Raw genomic sequence first — 20390 nt, 5'->3', positions numbered from 1 at the left:
TATGTACTGACTGCTACCTTGTGCTAGACAGTGTTCCAGAGATCAGAGGTACTGCAGAAAATAAAACATCAAACATATTTCACCTAGAGTAGATAAGAGCTGAAGACAAAAAAGATAGTCCAAAATTAAAGAAGAGAGAAAGGAAAAGCAAAATTAAAAAAAGAGAAAAGGATAGGTGTGGATTTTAATAAGTAGAAGACATTAATGCTTGATGTTTAAAGACACATTTATAAATTAACGTATTTACTGTATCAACAAACTAAAGGAAAACGGTATCATGATCTCCACAAATACATAAAAAAAAATCTGACAAAATCCAATATCTATTCTTTTTAAATTAAAGGCTCAGTACAAAAACTAAAAATAATACCACATGATCTAGCTTTCTCTGTATTGGGTATACCACTATTATCAAAATATATGGTGAATGTTTTAAATTTTGAAAGTTATTACAATGATATAGATTCCCCTCAAAATACTCCCCCTACAGTTTGAACACATATCCCATTTTTCTTGTCACTTTCTGAAGCAGTTTTGCAAGTACTCTTTCATATCTAATACTGCTATCCAATGACTTCATAAAAACATTAGTGTGTCCCCAAATATGTTATTCACCAGATCTGGCATCAATGGACTTTTGGCTCTTCCCCGAAGTCAAAATGACCATGAAAGGTAAATGTTTTGAATTAATTCATAATGCCAAGTCAGCTATGATAGCTCAATTAAAGACACTCACGAAAAGAGACTTCCAGAGCTGCTTCAGACAGTAGCAAGAATGACTGGGTAAGTGTGTGTTCAAAGCAAGGGCAAGTATTTTGATGGTGGAAACAGCAATGTTTCTTCTATTTATACAAGGGACAGAAAAATTAATTTTAAGGCTGGGGATATAGCTCAGTGATAGAGTATGTAGGAACTTCAGATGTGATACTTGTCTACCAAAAAACAAACAAAAAAACCTTTCAGTCAAACTATACTCTAAAAACTTCATAGGTCTGTTGTTTTGCTGTCTTCCGCCACCATGAACAGTACTGCCTCTCTCTGCCAACTGCCATGCTGCCTTGGAGACAACTGATTATGGACTGAAACCTCCACCAACTGTGAGCTGAATAAACCTTTCCTTTCTTAATTTTAAACATCGGGTATTTTGTCTCAGCAATGAGAGAAAAGTAACCAACACAGTACCCAAACCAGAGTTTAGCACACATTTCGGCCAATGCACAATAGTTGAGTGTTAAAAACAATACTGTATCGAAACAGACTATTTTCATCCTAGAACAAACCTGTGGGATACAAGAATAAACTTTTAACAAGAAAGTATGAAATTTAAAAATGAGGCTGGGCATGGTGGCGCACGCCTATAATCCCAGCACTCAGAAGACTGAGGCAGGAGGATCACTGTGAGTTTGAGGCCAGCCTGGGATACAAAGTGAGCTCAAAGCCAGCCTGAACTGCATAGCAAGACTCTGTCTCAAAAAAAATAAAAATAAAAACTTCACAAGTCTGCCTGCTGAGGCGAGAGCATTAGACTTACAGCAGTAAAGCCATAAAATAACTAGAGGCAATAGGTTCATCTTGATAAAGGCAGATGCTGCTCCGTCCTTCCCCTGTTGAAGCTGAACATCATCATCTGGTCCACAAAGTATTACTGAGACAGAATCTTGGAAATCACAACGATCTGAATGAGGTACCCACTCACACTGGGACTTTACATCTAAATTCAACAAGGTCTCTTTTTTTGCTGTGCTAAGATTTCAAACCTAAGCCATTTCTTACATAACCTCAAGCCCGGAGGAAAGGTCAAAATGAAATGTTACCAAGATTACTTTTTAAGAAAGGCTCAGGATTACAAAGACTTAAAGGTTAATCCTCAGGTAAATCTGTAAAAACTTATATTTGATTTTTTAAAATTTATTTCTTAAACACAGGTGACAATATTTCCCATTAAGAATCACTCAAATCCTGAAATCCTTAGTATTTATAATCCTTACCAAACAGAGAACTTGCCACTTAAAGGAAAAGGAAGGCTTATCAGGAGTAATAACACATTTAACTGACTACAATCCCTAAAACTAAAAGGACAACAGATTCACATTCAGGTGTACATAATTTCCCAACAGATAAAGAAGTTACTGAAGACAGGAAACGTTCACGTAATTTGTATGTACACAGTAATTTTTACTGATAATCCACTAATAATATCTTTGCTCAAAAAGGTTTTAATTATCTAATTTGGTATAAGTAAGCCCACAACTGCAAGCACGACTATAAATTTCTGAATTTTATGCAGCATCTCTAAGACAAAAGTATAAAAACAAAAACAATACTATCACTGAAACAGAAATCATACTATTCATAGCTACAATAGTTTTTAATGGGTGAATGTTTCTAAGCATAATAAATTATCACATTCATTTCAGGAAGAAAAATATCAGCCTTCCCTCTACATAGCAAATTTCTTAACGTTGACATTTCAAAGAATTCTAGTTCTCTCAATTTAAATATTTCAGAGTACAACACAAAATATTGAGGAAAAGATGTGCACATGTTACTAAGGTGCTGCTTGCAAAGTTTTTCTTAAAATTTAATAATAAACTACAGAAATGAGAAGCAATTAGAAAATATGATTTCACTACCATTAATCTACATCAAAGGATCATAATGATGGGCATTGTGTGCCTTTCAAATTATTCTCTATTACAGGTTTCATAACAGAAGCTGAGAAATCTCTTTGATTAACTAGTCCCTTATTAAAGAAATCAAGTACTCTGCTTACCATCTGTACAACATTAATGTCTTTACTAAAGAGTGTATACTTTGTAAGTTAAGTAGTATTTAGTTCTATTTAAAAAACAGCACACCTAATCAAACATTCATCTTAATCTATTATCAAAAGTTATAGCATATATGAAACACTATGTAATCACTTCAGAAAGACTAGCTAAACCCGAAGAGAGAAAGGGAAATTATGATCCTATGAAAGAATAATCAAAGTGTCTTTAACATCAACACCACAAACATGTTCCATAGAACCTGACCAGCACCTGCGAGGTCTAATTTCATTTCACAGGGTTCGAGAGAAAATAAAAACCTTTAAATTTAACTCTATTAGTACAAAGCAGATTATGTTATAAAGAATAAGCTAAAATTATCCATAAACACCGATCAGAAAAATCTGACAATCTCTTCTCTTTAAAGTACACTGAACTGAGAAAAATCTATTGGGAGTTTTTAGCAGCTCATTTTAGACAAGTATTACATAAATCAGCCTTCTTTATCTCCAGTATGCCATATATATAATGTCCATGATTTGACAACTTCTTCCTAATTACCCACCTTAATTACAGTCATTATATATTTTATAATAAATGCAGGTAACAAGGTTCACTTGAAAGATAAATTGTGAACTACAGGGTTTTTTAAAAGGTAAAAAGAAATGAAAGATGCTTAACCATTTCACTTAATTCATCATCTTCAACAGGTGACTGACCATTTAACAGAGATACAATTTTGGAGCTTATAATAAGATCATTTTCTAATCTCATTACAAAAAGGACCAACCATCACTTGTTCCCAATTATTAATTGCATCTACCTAATATATATGTCTAACTTACACTTTTGAAAGTGCTTAACAGATGAACTAACACAAAGGCACTGCACTGAAACTATAAAGAGGGGAGGAGGGACACGTTCCTGCAGTACCAGTTACTCCACAAGCTGAGGCAGAAAGATCACAAGTTTGAGACTAGCCTGGGCCACATAGTGAGTTACAGGCCAAGCTTGACTACAGAGGAGAGCCTGTCTCATAAACTAATTAACTAATTGAAATATAATAAACCATGGGAGTAGGAGGGACGGTAGCTCAATACTCCTTGAGTTAAAAAACGAAAATGCTTCAGAAAAACAATTCCAAATACTCTTCAAGGCTTCTGTGTTTTGAGATGGCTGGGAGAGGAAAAGTTGGTAACAATGTCATTTACATTAAAGTAGAAAAAGCTTTGTAGCATGTAAATGAATATACCCAGGTAGACATATTTCATTATATTCGTACTTTAGATTTGTTGTCATTTCTTATCAGGGTAGCAAAGAAGGATATTACAATTATAAAATGAATTCTGTAAGCCAAAATCTGAGAATTTGCTTTAAAATTATTTTAATTTAGTCTCTGGGACATGAATTAGTCCTAGCAGTGCCAACTTTATCCACTGCAAAAAAAATTAATAAATATCCATACTTTTAACAAAAACATTGTTCTACATAAAAAAACATATGCAAGAAACTTACAACATGAATGACCTGTGTAACCCAGGTCCTCAATATTCTCAGCTACATATTAAGGGGATTAAGATGAGTGTCTAGCTCCTAAACTTCTGATTTTGTGTTATCTAAAATTCCAATTCATCTTAAAATAAGTAATGTTGAGTGGCTGGAGACATAGCTATCAGTAGAGTGCTTGCCTAGCAGGTGTAAAATCCCAGGTTCAATCCCAGAAGGGGAAGCGAGGAGTAACATTGAAGGCAGTACTGATAGTCTAGTAAGTATTAAAATGATTATTATTATTTTTTGTTTTCTTTTTTTTGTGTGGTGCTAGGATAGAACTCAGGGACTCTCATCTACTCATTATAATGAAAATAAACACTAAATGCCAGTCGGAAAACGAATTGCCCTAATTCTTTCATCCAATTTTACCTCTACTTAGATAAGGCAGTACTGTAAGAAGCCCACCCAGAAATTTGTTCTAAACTCAATTGTCTTAATTATCTTCCTTAATGATGAAGTATTAAGGGATTTATGTGACAACTATACTAATGATTCAAACATCACTCACTACCATAACATTTTTGGAAAAGGAGTCTATCTTACTCTTCCTTGTACTCCAAAGTACGCAGTACCCCAGCATGCCATAATTGATGGTAGTTAACCTGTAAAGGATACTCTACCCTTAGTTTTTCATTTTTGAAAATGTCATATTACTTATTATGCGTTAAATTGTGTCTCTCCTCTTGTTCCCTAAATTTATATGTTGAGGCCCTCACCTCTACTACCTCAGAATGCAACCCTAACTGAAAACAGAGTCGTTGCAGGCATAATTAGAAGATGGTGTGTATCCTAGAATGGCATAGACCCCTAGTAGATTATTACTGGGGTCCTTATAAAATATGTTGGTACAAACACTTGTACAGGGAGATCATCATGTGAACAGGAAGACAGCTAAATAACAAACCAAGGAGATGGCGCTAGAACAGATTCTTCCTCATGGACCTCAGAGGGGATGGAACCAATCTCACATACATCTTAAGCTCAGGTTTATAGTCTTTTGTTTAAGCTACCCAGTTTTTATTACACAGTAACTAGAGAAGTCATATCAAAATATGAGAGCCTCTAAGTAGCACCCCAAATTTCAAGGCACAGCTAATAAGCCTAGCAAGTTACACAGCCTTAAAATCTGATGAAAGCTACTGTCACAAAGATATGAACACTGTTCAGATGGTACATTTAACTCACAGTCTCACTGATCCTGCCCTAAGTACAACTTGGAGTATTGCCAAAGATGCAAGGATTTCTGATTGAGAATCCTGAATTAACCCACAGACCCATGGGGGGTGGTGAGGGGAGCCATATTACACACTGATCTTTTCAACTAGGATACAAACACTGAAAATTCTTTCCCTCATTGTATTCTTGAAAGGGTTTACAACCACAATATATTTTTAAAAGCACCCTAAAAAGGTGTGCATTAACTACACCCAAAAGTAAGAAAACTTTAACACTATAGCATATTTTATCATTGAAAAAGTGGAGACTAATATAATGATCCAGATAAGCAGATGGAAACTTTTCAGATAGACTATACACTTTAAATTCCTCTTAAAAATAGGGACCTATGCTCAGTAAGACTCAAAATATTTGCTGTGTTTCTTCCTTTAACCAACTTCATCTTAGTAGCTGACAGTAATACATCATTTCAGAATTGAAAGAACAAAAGATTTAGAGAAAGAAATTCACCATTTTATTTTAGTATTATCAATCATTCTTGGCATCCTGCCAAGCAAGAAAAGGTTCTCCTATAAGCACATGCTAAATAAAATGGCATGATCTGGTCAATAAAAAGACAATTCCAATATCCAGTTATGAGATTCAAAACACTTTACTTTCTTTTCACAGTTAATTAGTTCTCAGCAGAAAGCACAATAGGAAGACATATAGTTAATACACAGAGTCTAAGAACAATTTGAAAAACATTAACTCCTATTCATATAGAAGAGAAAATGAGTATTAGATTTTTCACTCTTCCAAAATGTGCTCATTTAATTAATTCAGTCTAAAAGAGTGATCCATGGAAGAATATTGTATTCTATCTTGCAAAAGTATATTTGAGTTAAGCACTCTTAATGACAAAATCGTTATTCCACATATATTCTACAGAAATCAGAATAACTGCAAAAAGCAGCCATTAGAAGATAGTGAAAAATTGTCTGGACTAACAATCCAAAAAAACAGCTCCCAGCACTAGGGAGGCTGAAGCAGAAGGGTTTCCATGAGTTTGAGCCAAGCCTGGGATAAACAGTATGTTCAAGGCCAGCCTGGAATCCATAGCAAGCTCCTGTCTCAAGAAACCAAAAAACAAGAAAGAAAAAGAGAGAGGGGGAGGAAGGGAGGGGAAAATGAAATAGACTATCTCTTATGCTTCTTATACAAACTACATGTGACTAGGCAAGACCACTTAACCTCTCTGAATCTTGGTTTCCCATCTATAAAATAAGAGAACTTTTTGCTGTCATTTCTCAAAATGAGTCAAACAGTAGAAACAACAACAAAACTACAAATCTTAGAATTGCTGATAGATCTTTTACACTCTTTATGTGATCAATATGAAGTAATCAGTTATTTAATAAGAGACAGTAATATTTTTTACCTGAAAAGTTATTGCCATGTAGCAAATTTCGAAGCTTAGTACAAAGTTGAATCATGCTGTCCAACTGTCTGTTTATCTTGACGTCTTGGATCCAGGCTGGCGTGGAACACACTGGACATCCAGTTCCAATGCAGTCACTTACACAATCACTTAAAAAACACACACACATATATTCAGCAGAATCTGAATTTCAGAAAGTATACAATAAACAGTTTGAACAAGAGTAAATAAAATAGAGGCTGTTCTAACATATAATGGTAAATTCTGAAATATTTGTTAAAATAGTATGTTTATAAAGCATGAAACATAAAATCTAAATCTCAAATTGATGTAATTTACTATGAAACTACTTTGAGGCTTGATTTAGCTTGATGTTAGTCGTATAATTTTTCCTTGCAAACAAATCTAGAGCATCTAAAGAGCTAAGTACAGATAAAGATGTAAACAGATACAGTATCTAACACAAGGTAGCCATGCAATCCTAACCTCCTCTCACCTAATCTTAATACTCCATTTTATGGAAATACTTAGAATCATTGCAAAGAGGGCCAGGAAGTATCCTTTGTTTTGTTTTGGGACAAGTGTGTAATAGTTTTAAAGGAGCTTTTGAGACAAGATCTTTGATTCTTTCATACAATTTTATAATCTAGAGACTCAGTCACTCCAAGTTACCTCATAGTCAGGAATAAAGGTTTTCCTAATATTTGCAGTTACAAATGCTTTGCAAACTTAAATATATACAGGCACACATATATATACACATACTCTTGTTTAATGGGGGCTAGGGAGCTCACAATCTCCCCTGAAACATCTATGAATTCCAGAACAAAACCCTACGCAATGTACTCCATTCTTAGCTTCATGAATGGGTGCTGCTGGGAATGAGGAACATGGTAACTGTAAAAGCCACATCTCCCCCAATCAACACCTTCTCAAGCAGCCCACTCATTTATAGGAGCAGAGAATTCATTCTTATTATATGAACTATCCTCAAAACCCATAGCATTTCTACTTTTTATATCCTTGGCTCTCAGCATGATTCCTGACACAAAATAATTCAGAAAAAAGTGAAAATGAATAGTAGAGTTGGGAGACACCTTTGAGATCATCAAGCTTAATAAATGTCCAATTTCTTAAGCAAAGGAACTTCTATAAGTGTCTCTGCTTAAAGTGAAGAACTCTAACTGCGTCAGGCACATTGGGTATAGTCCCAGCTATTCACAAGGCTGAGTGAGGCAAGAGGAACTCTTAAATCAAGAGATCAAGATCAGACTGGATAAGAAAGTGAGACCCTACCTCAAAAGAGAACAAAGCAAAACAGAATTCTAACTTGGAATTCCAACACACACAAAAACATGTAAACTAATTACTCAGGCAATTTAACTTAATTCTCGTGCACTACTGAAGGAATACCAGTACAATATAATCTGCAATCCATTCCTTGAGAACCACCAGCTGATTTTCAGAAGAAAATGAGATCCAGTTAGTTAAGTAGTCTATCCAACATTGCACTACTACTTTGGTCTGCTTTACATACAGGCTCAACATCCCCTACCTGAAATGCTTTGAGGCTAGAAATGCCTCAGACTTTGGAGTTTATAATATTTGCATACACTTTACCAGATGAGCCTCACTAATTTACAAACTTGAAAATTTCTGAGTACTGAAACTTTTTCAGCAGCACGTCAATACTCAAAAACTCTCATCTTTCAGAGCATTTTGAATTTCAGATTACTGGATCAAGGATGTTCAACCCAAATTCTGTGTTTATTTTGTAACTATTCTCAAATTATTCTACAGAGGGCCAGGCGTGGTGGTGCATATCTGTAGTCCCAGCACTTGGGAGGCTGAGGCAGGAGGATGGTCTCAAGTTCGAGGCCAGCCTGGGCTACATAGAGACTTTGTCTCAAAACAACAACAAAAACTATTATATATATTAGTTCAGAATTGTGCACAAATATATAATTTCTCAGCCAATCTATATAATCCAATGAGCTAATATTTTCAAAAGGCCAATGTATGATTATCATAAAATCATGCTGGGTAAAAGATTAATTTGAAATTGTGTATAAGCCTACAATTTTAATGTAACAGTATAATATTACTGATACTGATTCCACATAGCATTCAACCTGAAAAATTAGTATTGCTCTTAAAGAATATCCAGCTGGGCATAAAAATAAACATTACTGGAGCACACCCCCTGTAGTGGTTGATTGATTATGTCAACTTGAGAAGTTTAGAAGCATAACTAAACCTGGCTCAGCAATCGGCTCAGCAATTCTACACCCTACAGTGTAGAGGAGCCACCCTAGGATATAGAGGAGCCACCCTAGGGTGGATCATCACCTAGATAATATAAAAGGGAAATGAAGAAGAACAGAGGTACTTCCACTCCTTTTGGAGGAGCTCCAGTCTTCACCTTCAGCTTGGACTTAGTCTCCTGGCTTCTAGAGCACTCTTTGGCTTTCACCTTGAATCCTTCAGCCTTCCGTCGCAGGCTCATCGGCCTCCTGGTATGGACTTGCACGGAACTCTGCAGTGAACTCCAGACCCTGGACTGACTCCTTCAGACTTCAGTGTGCAGACACCCTGTGCACACTTCCCCATACAACTCTCTGGCTGACCGTCGTAAGCCAATCTTGTAACTTATAATTTGTACATCCTGTGTTATATCTGTTTCTCCAGTAAAACCCTGACTGATACACCCCCGTAATCCCAGCACAAGGGGAGACAAAGAATTTTCAGTTCTATATGGTAAACACACACACAGAGCTGTTTATGGTCCTCAATTTTGAAAGTATAAAATGGTCTGAGATCTGGGCATGATACTGTATGCCTGTAATCCCACCAATGTGGGAGACAAAGACAGAAGGAGGGCAAGTTTAAGCCTAGTTGAGGCAACTTAGTGAGAATCTGTTTCCAAGTAAATAAAAAAAGGCTGTGGATAGATTTCAGTACAAGGGCCTTGGTTCAAGCTCTAGTATCACCAAAAAAAAAAAGGTCTGAGACCACAAAGTTTGATATCTCTGCCATATGTCTTAAATGAACTGTATCTTAAAGATAGCATATGGATTACTCTTATCAGGGCTTGATATAAAATATTGATCCCTCAGTATCCACAAGGGATTGGTTCCAAGACCTTCCTACATCCATACACCCCATGGATACCATGATCTATGGCTGTTCAAGTCCCTAAACAAAAAGATACAATATTTGAATATAATCTACACATTCTAACATATACTTTAACTCATCTCTATATTACTTAAAATACCTATACAATGCAAACACTTCTATTGTACTATTTAGGGAATAAAACCAAGAAAAGTCTAACCATGTTCCATACAGATGCATTTTTAGAAATATTTCGATCCATGACTGTGGATGCAGAGGGAAAATCATAACTTCAAACTACCACACACTGTCATATTAAAATCTGTGTCCTCCCAAAAGATGATGAGGTCAACTACTCAGTGACTCTGAATGTGACTTAATTTGGAAATAGTATCTTTTAGTATATCATCAAATTCAAATGAGATAATTAGGATGAACTCTTATCCAACAGGAATTGGTATAAAAAAGGGAACTCTGGACAGAGAAAGAAATACGCACACAGGGAGAATGCCACATGAACCAGAAAGGAAAGTAATGTATCTATAAGCCAAGGAACAGCAGAGATCGCCAGCGACCCATGACAAGCTAACGTAGAGGCATAGAACAGATTCTTCCTCACAGGCTTCAGAAGGAACAACCCCTGCCAACACCCTGACTTTAAACTTCTTGCCTCTAGAAGTGTAGACAATATCTGCTGTTTTACATCACCCAGGCCTTGATACTTTGCTATGGCAGTGTTAGGAAACTAGTACCTGCAAGAACTAGACTTTCATAGTTTTGAAAGTCTAGATTTAAAACTGGAAGATTTTTTTTAAAACAGATACACTTGGATTATAGAAGACATTAACCCCCGCTCAAACTTAGTAAAGCTATTTAACTGAGCTCTGTAACTTTGGACAAGTTATATACCCTTTGAACATTATTTTCTTACATGTAAACTAAGACAGTAATAAGGATCCAAATGAGATCATGTATAGTCAGTTACAGATTATGAAAGATATACAAACATGAAATACAATTATCAACATGGTCACAGGATTGCTATCTAAAAAGAAATAGAGTTACATTTTATATATCAACCTATAATTACTTACCTACAAAAGATATGCTCACACCCTCCTAAGCACACAGGCTCCCTCAGGATGTTAGTGCTGATGGGAGAAAGGAAAACAGTCAAGATTTAGGTCACTGTTAGATAAATGTTTCATGCTCACAATTTCACAAATCCAAGTGTGTACAGAACCATACTTCTCTCCTTCTCAGAGCAGGAAACATTAATGATGTATTCATTTGAAAGGCTGTTATTCCTCTGGTAAGACACTCTCATAATGCACCTGCTGAATCCAAATAACAACTATGAATCTCAGTACAAGTTATAGCACTTTTTATAATGTATTTGCTGGGAAGTCGGAAAAAGGAACTTTATTCATGTATCTCTAAACTTCTTAGTGACAAAACCAAGCACTGGTTTCTTTTCACTACTAAGGTACATCTTCACTGAACAATTTCAAGTGAAGACCATAAATCTCTAAATGTGACCCACAATTAGAATGATTAAAATACTGTTTAAATGAGAACATTTCTTAGAGTGAAGGTGGAGGTGACAGCTAGGTAAGAGGTATAAACATGGACCGTTCCCAGATAAAACAATCTCCTTAACCGTAAGAATCCATGGTTTCCCATAAAAAATACATGTTTTTCACCATTAAGTAGCTATTTTTCACAGGTGTCTTGTCAAAAAACAAAACAAAACAACAAAACAAAAAACCCCTAGCTATTCTTTCAGTTCACAGCAAGGTAGTTGATTTGTTCTTTAAGCAACTGCTAATAAAAATTGTTAAGGTACAAGTCCAAAAACTGAGTATGATTCACTGACTGAAGGAGAAAGAAACAAAATATTCCCAATGTTGTCCATGAAAATACCTGCAACCTTTGATAGTCCTGGGAAGATACTGGTACTTCTTAATAAACACACATCAAGTCATTAAACTCAGTGGACACAATGCAGCAAGACAAGAAAGCCTTTAAAGGATGAACATTTTCTGTGCTTGGTTTATCATACTAACCCTGGGACCTTTAGGTATTTACACCACTATTATCCAATTACCTCTATAGGTATCCACATATCAATAAAAAACAGTTCTCCACATTTCTTAAAAGATCAAAAGTATCACACTGCACATTTTAATAAATACAAACCTTAAAGTGAAATTGAGCTTTCAGAAACAGTGTTAAAAACAGAGTACTGAGCCACATTACCACTATTCCCAAAATACTGAAAATGCTGCTCAGTGATATTACAAAAGCCATTACTTTTTAAAAACTCACCATATTTGGTTTTTCTACCACACTACCAGAATACAGTAATAAAAGTATGACTTGTGATTCTGGCAATTAAAATGATCTCTTCTGCAATGTTCATGCAGCTCCTACCATTTTTGTTCATTATTTCACCTAGCAAAACTAACCTCCTCATTCCTCATCAGGTGTGGTAAATATTCTAATTCACTGTAAGCTCTGCCTCTAGGATCACAAGAGTGGTGTCACAGCACTCCTGTCACAATACATTTCCTCTACTCCTTTTATCCTATCATCCTGCCCAAACCTGATGGCTCTATACCCTGACAGAACTCTCTTCAGCCTTGTAGCTCCTTGCAGTTCATGTCCAGCCCAGGCCTCAGGTATTATTACCTACGTCATCGTCACCTTTACCCCAATCCTGCTTGTTATTTAGCCATATATCAGTGTCAGTCTGTAATGCCAGGCAGGTCCCAGAGTCTAGCTCTTCCTTGCCTATTCACGCTCTCAATAACTATGATAAAAAATGAACAAATTTATGTCTAAAAAACTGGTAGCTTTTTCATCACTGTACCTCTCCCGAAATAATGTGTTATATGATCCTTAAGTGAAGAAACCAATTTAAGATATGACTACTCAAAACAATCTAAGCCTCCGTAACTTTCCTGAAGCTAAATGGCGAGAGAATGTGACCACATAAACACTGCAAGTTATGCTGACCTCGCCTTCTTTCCTAAAGCCTTTCTCTCCACTGAGTTTTAGTTTCCTTATAGCACTTTTATCTGCCTATTTCAGCATTTCCTTAGTTGCTTCTTTTCCTGCCTCTCAATGCTGGCATTCCCCACCAGGATGCTGCCCACAGCCTCCTTGCTTTCTCTGGCAATACTTGCATCAATGGCTTGATTCTGTTCCTACACTTTAAACTTCCTTCCTAAAATGACTCTGAACTTTTCATCTATAGTTCTTACTCTTCACCCTACCAATCAGCTGCTGTCACGTAATTAGCAGTGACTTAGTATCTACGAATAACTGATCAGTAAAACTAATTATTCCAATTAGTGAGCAAGGCTATACTTTTTGAGGTGGTTAATAGATAAAGGAGAAGACATGGGACATGTGAGTGAGAAGTACATGCATGATATGCAAGCAAGCTCACATGGGGGGCAGGGAGAGGACTATGACACACCACAGTGCTAGCTCTGAAAGATGTACAGAACACATTTTAAATTCTTCTTTAAAATGTGTTATATACATGAATGTAATCACTATGTACTGCAAACATGTACAAAATAAAATAAAATAAAACAAAATAAATGGCATACAGTAAGAGCTCTAAGAATAAAAAAACTACACAGACTGGCACAAAGCTGGGCCAAAGCCAGGCTTTCTGAGAATGGTTACAGCTTAGCTGAGAAGATGTCTCCAAATAAAAGAATTTTTCTTTCGAGTAGATGATGTCAACCAAAATTTTAAATGCTTTTTAAGCAAACCCAGCTTTTAAAGCAAGTATTCTCCTGCCAGGAATTTATCTTTCAGGTATACTAGATACTTGCAAACAATGAAACTTCAAAACTAAAGATATCTAGGTGTCTAGATCTCTCTGTTGAGACAAAATACCTAACATCCAAAGTTAAAAGAGGAAAGATTTATTTCAGCTCACAGTTTGCAAAAGGTTTTAGTCCATAGCCAGCTGTCTCCAAGGAAAGGCAGCGTGGTAGAGGGACACCACAGAGGAGAAACAGTACATGGTGTGGCAGGCAGAAGGCAGTGAACAGCAAGCCTACTTTCCCCTTTTATCCCTTCCAGGGTACAAACCTTTTGGGTAAGGCCACCCACACCCCTGGTGGGGTTTGGGTCTTTTGTAAATCCATTTGGCCACACCCAGAACTATGCCAATTCCAATTAGTGGACTCATTTAGTATCACACACCCTTAATCCACATTCACACACCATAGATGAAATGACCTCCAAAAAGCCCTAAGAATGTGAGAGGCTCTGGGGACACATCTAGATACAAGCCATAACACTAGGTAAGATTCTAAAATCTTGCAGACATTAAGAAGTAGTAAAACTAAGAAGTCATATATTCTTTTAAGAAGGAATCAGACTGGCACAGGACTTCTCAAAGGTAATAAAGAATACTACAAAATAGAGGAGTGAGGCCTTAAAAATAGTAATGGAAAGTTATTTTGTACTACCAATTTTACATCCAGTCATGTTCTGTAGGGCATGTTAAGAGGTAACAGTTAAGGAAGCTCATCTTTAAAAGGAGAAGTATGGAAGTTAATTCAAAATGTCTACAAAGGAAAAGAAATCAAGAAATGGGAATTAATCAGTGTTTGGAAATGCAGAGATGTTTAAAAATGTAAAAAGATGTGTTTCATTTAGAGTACAGAACTTAAGGGTGATGAGGAATGAGGCAAACATGTTCACCAGAGTCTCTATCCTACTGATTTTGTCAACTAAGTTCATATATAATTTTAATTTTTAAAAACTGTTAAATGGCACCTGGCAAGGATATTAATTCCACCACTCCATGTTACAGAAAGACATGGGAAAAAGTCCTAAGTTTTTATAAGTAAGGAAGAAGCTAAATAAGCTCCCATGAAACAGCACCTGCTATTTACTATCAGGCAAGACAAGCCACCCCAGTACTCTTACATTTTACAGAATCCTCAGTGTTTTTAAATTGAAGACCAATGTGTTTAACAACAACAACAAAAAGCAGGGGTCCTCCAAGCCAATTAAACAATTTGTTGTATTTATCTTTAGAAGAATAAAGATATAAAGTCTTTAATAAACAAGGTAAATAGGCGGGCGTGGCGGCACACACCTGTAATCCCAGCACTCAGGAGGCTGGGGTAGGAGGATAATTGCAAGTTCAAGATCAGCCTGGGCTACAAAGTGAGCTCAAGGCCAGCCTGAACTGCATAGTGAGACCCCGTCTCAAAATAAATTAATAAATAAATAAACAAACAAACAAGGTAAACAGATGATGATATGGAAACATCTTGTTCTGCACATTTTGTAAGCCAATTCAAGTAAATCACATGGGAAAAGTTTTAAATTATGTCTGATGGCTCTGAATCAGTAAATGTTGAATAAATATCCCAATAGTCAAGTGGGCAATAGAATTCTATTAATGACTAATTATAACAGTCCCTCCTATAGGGAAAAACTACTAGATAAGCCACAGAGACTATCATGTGTACCTGACTCAGTGTTGGCCATTCTGTCTTCTATCCACTTTCTTCCAAAGTGAAACAGTATCTAAGTAATTGCTGATCTTCCCAAGAGTTTAAGATCAGTCTGAGAAATACAGCAAGACCTTGTCTCAAAATAATAAATTAATTAACTGGCTTAATTGAATTAAATAAATAAACATAAAAGTGTTCCACGTGTCTGGCAAATTTCTCTCCAGAAGTCACCACCTTATATAACACCTATGTAATCACTCTATACTATGATACTCACAGGGGACTACAAGGGTGGTAGTTTTGTGCTAAATCCTAGAAGACCTACATCTGCATCTTCCTTGAGATCTTAGTTACTATTCAGTACAAGTAATTAGCCCCAGGATTCCTGGCAATTCGGGTGAACTAACTAGGTCAATTTGGTATCACCACTTTGCGAATGTGACCCTACCTAAGTTTTTTCATATATTAATTTAACAAACCCTAACAATCTATGTACCCATAAAAACGTGAACTTGCTTTATAAAATGAGTAGTATAGCCAAAAGACACATCACTCAACACAATACATAAATCCCACAAGTAAGTAGATATGGAGGCTGAACAATAATGCAAGCTCAACACCAACAATCTGTGCCCTTTTTCCATGTACATTAAACTTTGATACAAAGTTTTACACCCAGTGGACACCAATATAAAATCTGCAAACTGGAACCACCTTTAAAAGCCAACTAATCCCTTCTCATTAATACATATGAACACAGAACACAGGAAAGCTACATCAATTGCTCCCCTTAGGAAGTTAGCTATGTGAGCCACCTGAACGTTTTATTTTTTGGCTGCCAATCACTAAGCAATCTGACCCCACCTTAACTCCCTGCCCACCTGACCCACTCCTTGGTTATCCTGCAATTCCTCATTAAGATACATTAAGGCACCGTCACTTGCAATAATCCCTTCCCTGCACACTACTAGCAATGGTTCCATTTATAAAAATCTGTCTGTACCTTAAAGCCCAATCCAAAATCCCATAGAGTTTTCCTCCTTGGACTCACCCAGGTACTCTTGTCTATATGCCCCTGGCCTTCACTGCAATTCGCCTTGAACTGTATATACATTTGCCTTTTAAAGCTAAGCACATGCTCCTTAAGGGTGGAAAACGCATCATGTCACCCCACTAATGCACAGCCTCAGTGGTTTCGTGTTCTAATGAATAACCAATGCCAGAGCAAACAAAAGGGAGCGATCGGACCATGTGAGGACCACTGGCCTTCACATTGAAAACTCCTGAAAGAAGGGCAAAAGCTGGAGGCTGGGTCAGGAATTCATCCTTTAGTTTACAAACATTAACTAGCACTTACCAGGTAGCAGGCAAGGCTCTAAGAAACCTGTTTAAAAAACTCATTTAATTATTACAACCTAGTAAGGTAGAAGCTCCTCCTAGTACGCTTTGCAGATAAAGAAAAGGAAGCACACAAAGATCAGATCGCATACACCAAATCACTGATCCAGATCTGAAGCCAGGACAATCACTAAACTGTGCTGCCTCAAAGGAGCAGCATGGGGGTGGGGGGAGGCTATTCTAAAAGTTGTAATATTTATTTTTAGTAAAAGTGATTTTAAAACTCCAAAATACAATTGTCACAGGTGCTAAATCTGCTCACCCCCAAAAAGAATCCAAGAGTTCCGTAATTATTTTAATTCACAAAGCATCATCACATAACACTCGGGGCATTTATAGGGACACTCCTATTATCATTTCCTGCCTCCTACAGTGCTTTCCGCCAGCCTCTCAAATGCTAAGGTCTTCCGGCCTCATCTTTCCAAATCTTTAAATAGCTTTTTTCTATCTAGTTGTAAGGCTTGGCCCTAACACAAATGTCACATCTGGCCTCTTGAACACTTTCATCAGCTTCACCTTGAAGCCATATTCATGTTAAAGGTCAAGAAAGGATGCCCTGAATTGTAGCCAATCCACCCTCACCAGCAAGTAACGCTTGCTGCAAAATAGATCCAATGTGCTACACAAGACAGGTGACAGCTGGGAACACCAGATAGATGACAGCTGCAAGCTGAATGTGAGGGTAATCGGGGTAATCACTAGCCCACTGCATAGAACTTTGAAACTCTGTAAAAGGACACCCTGACAAAATTTCAAGTAATATGACACCGCTCTGACTGGTGAAAAGCAAGTAAGAAGCAGACCTTGCCGGAGCTGTTCCTTCCAGCAACATGTCAGGCAACTGAGAGGGCAAACACAGAGAGATTAGAAGCAATATATTTTTTTCTGGGGTAAGGTGCAACTGGCCATGCTTTCTTCATGACAGGTGGTGCCAAACTTGCAAAGACAATGAGGTGAGAGCAAAATCACCTCTATATATTAAATCCATGTGATACAAAAGGATTTTTAAACTTAAGACAGGTTCCCATTAAAAGTATAAGTTAAGCCTGTGGGCCAAATCAATCCAGCAGGTTCTCTTCACACAACCCTTAAGCAAACAGTAGTTTTTATATTTTTAAGGGATTTAAAGAAATAGGAACTATTTGTGGCCTGCAAAGCCTAAATGTACATTCTAAGAAATGGTTAAAACTTAGTTCATCCATCACTGGTTCATACACTAAAACACATTGGCATTCAATACTTTTCTCTAGCCAACTGGATGAGATAAATTAAGACTGGGGTGCTTACCTGTCTACGTCCAAGTCTTCTGGCTCTTACTACCAACTCATTACAGAAGGTAGAAAAACATTTGGCAAGTGATTAAAAAGTGGAACTAGCTTTGCTGCTCTTAGGCTAATCTAGAAATATGTGGATAGATTCCCTGCTCCCTTCCAAATCAGTAAGCAGAAGCCACCTCTGTTTGTATTTTTATAACTCCTATTAGTTATTGTTTACTCTATGACAATGATGCCAATAATTTCTACATGTACTTTTACTTAGTTCCTTCCTTCCTACAGAATAGAAACTCTATAAAGGCTGGGATTTTTTCTTCTTTGTTCACCAACAACTCCCCAATAGCCAGAATAGAGTCTGGCACTTTGTAGGTCCTCTGTACATTTATTATTAATAATAAATCCATCCAGGAGAACGAACTAATAATTACACAGAAAAAAGAATAACTTGGCCCATTCAATAGTGTCAAAGCTGGCCACTAAACTCAGGGAGTCTGACTACAGTCAAAGTGGAACACTATGTTTCTGTACAGAAATATGCCATCTGAATGTCTAACTTTTGTTGAACTATTAACGTGTGAATTACTATTGTGTTTGTTACTGAAACCAGAAGTGCCAATTTTAAATTTTTATTCTCAGATGGATAATCCATGTGTTTTGGAAATACATACACAACTCACAATGCCTTCATGTACTCACTCTAACAAAAATACCACTTTTCCCAAGCAGTGTAATGATGCCATTTTGTCAAACAGGACGTTTTGTAAAACAAAATGTAATTGCAAAGCATGGTGACAGTTAAACCCTTTCATTTTTAAAGAAAAAGCTGCTGAACGAGTAACTCCAAGTTGAAAATTGGGTAAAACAATCAAAACAAACTCCAAAAAGGGAACACAGTTGATAGTTACAGCAGAAAGAAAACCCACCAGGATGATCTCCATGCAGAAATACTGAGCTGTGCATGCAACAGGCGCTCACTAGATACTTTCAGAAGCAACGAAAACAAAGGCCTTTGCTGAGTTTTATGAACCTTGGGGTCTACACAGGAAAAAGCTACAGGAAATGAAGCAAAAAGTACCACTCGTGATAATGTCTTCCAAAGGCATAACCCTGAGCAGGCTACAGATGTATCTCAGCCGTGCAGCACTAGAATACCTGGACAGTATTTGGGGGTGGGGGGTACTGGGGTTCACCCAGGAGCGCTCTACCCTTAAACTACACCCCAACCCTTTTTGTGATCCATGTATTCCTAAACCTATAAACTGCCCAGGCTGGGGTGGGAATTTAAGACCCTCCTGCCTCAGCCTCCCAGAGTGCTGAGATTACAGGCCTGTACGTTTTGGGTTTTTGTTTTGGTGCTAAAGATCGAACCCAGGACTTTGCGCATTGAGCAAAGTCTTTCACTGAGCCAATTTCCACACCCCAAGCCAGTCTTTTGACCAAAACAAGGAAAAGAAAAACAGAATAGCAGTGCCCATCACCCTGATACCTTTTATCTATCCCTAACGAGGGTCTCCCACACTTCATCCATCCCTCCCATCCTAAAAGAAGCTATAAGGAAAATGTCGAGGACTACCCAGCCCAGAACGGCCGCCGCTTCACCCTAACGGGACGTCGGCTCAGTCCCGCACTCACACACACGGGGGGCGGGGCCCGGCGCGAGAGCGCGGGGCCCAGGCTCGGGGGCGGGGCCCAAAGCTCCACCACCAACGATTTGAGTTGAGCTCGGTTTGAAGCCAGAGGCGGGAAAACCTCCGGGACGGGATGGGAACGGGAGGGGACAGTAAACCGCGGATCGCTGGGCAGACCCACTGCCCGCCGGCCGGAAAGCAGGCGGCGAGAAGCGTGGAAAGGAAAGACCCCGGGCCCCGACACGCGGCGGCCACCCTCGCCCGGCCCGTGTTTACCAGCGCGAGCAGCGCAGCAGCTGCTCCAGGCGGGCGAGCGCGGCGCGGCTGTGGGCCCAGGCTCCGCCGCCCGCCGGCTCCATGGCGGGCGCGGGGCACGGCTGGTTCCCCGAGCGGACCCTCGGCTGCCGGCTGCCTGGCATGGCCCCGCCGAAGCGAGGACGGCACCTGGGAAGACGGGAAGCGGACGGACTCCAGCCACGTCGGACTCGGCGCAGGCAGCCTCCTGACACGGAGAGCAGTTCCCGCGACTGGGCGGGCGGGACGCCGTGGGGCGGGGCCAGCGC

At 38.1% G+C, this 20390-nt stretch overlaps 1 protein-coding gene across 1 annotated transcript in view; it reads right to left on the bottom strand.

Moving 5' to 3' along the window:
* Bard1 (BRCA1 associated RING domain 1) overlaps nt 1–20390 on the bottom strand; it is a 70534-nt gene extending 50144 nt beyond the window's left edge. Inside the window, exons 1-3 of the mRNA XM_005396916.2 lie at nt 20104–20390; nt 11127–11183; nt 6916–7064 (exon numbers count right to left, since the gene is read on the bottom strand). Of these exons, the coding sequence (XP_005396973.1) occupies nt 6916–7064; nt 11127–11183; nt 20104–20246 (349 nt within the window). The 5' untranslated portion in view covers nt 20247–20390. The remainder of the gene's footprint in view (nt 1–6915; nt 7065–11126; nt 11184–20103) is intronic.

The sequence above is a fragment of the Chinchilla lanigera genome, unplaced genomic scaffold, assembly GCF_000276665.1.
Source record: "Chinchilla lanigera isolate Chin_1 unplaced genomic scaffold, ChiLan1.0 scaffold00056, whole genome shotgun sequence".
Classification (NCBI taxonomy): Eukaryota; Metazoa; Chordata; class Mammalia; order Rodentia; family Chinchillidae; genus Chinchilla; species Chinchilla lanigera.
Note: the sequence above shows the minus strand (reverse complement) of the source record. Positions and strands in the feature narration are given on the sequence as shown.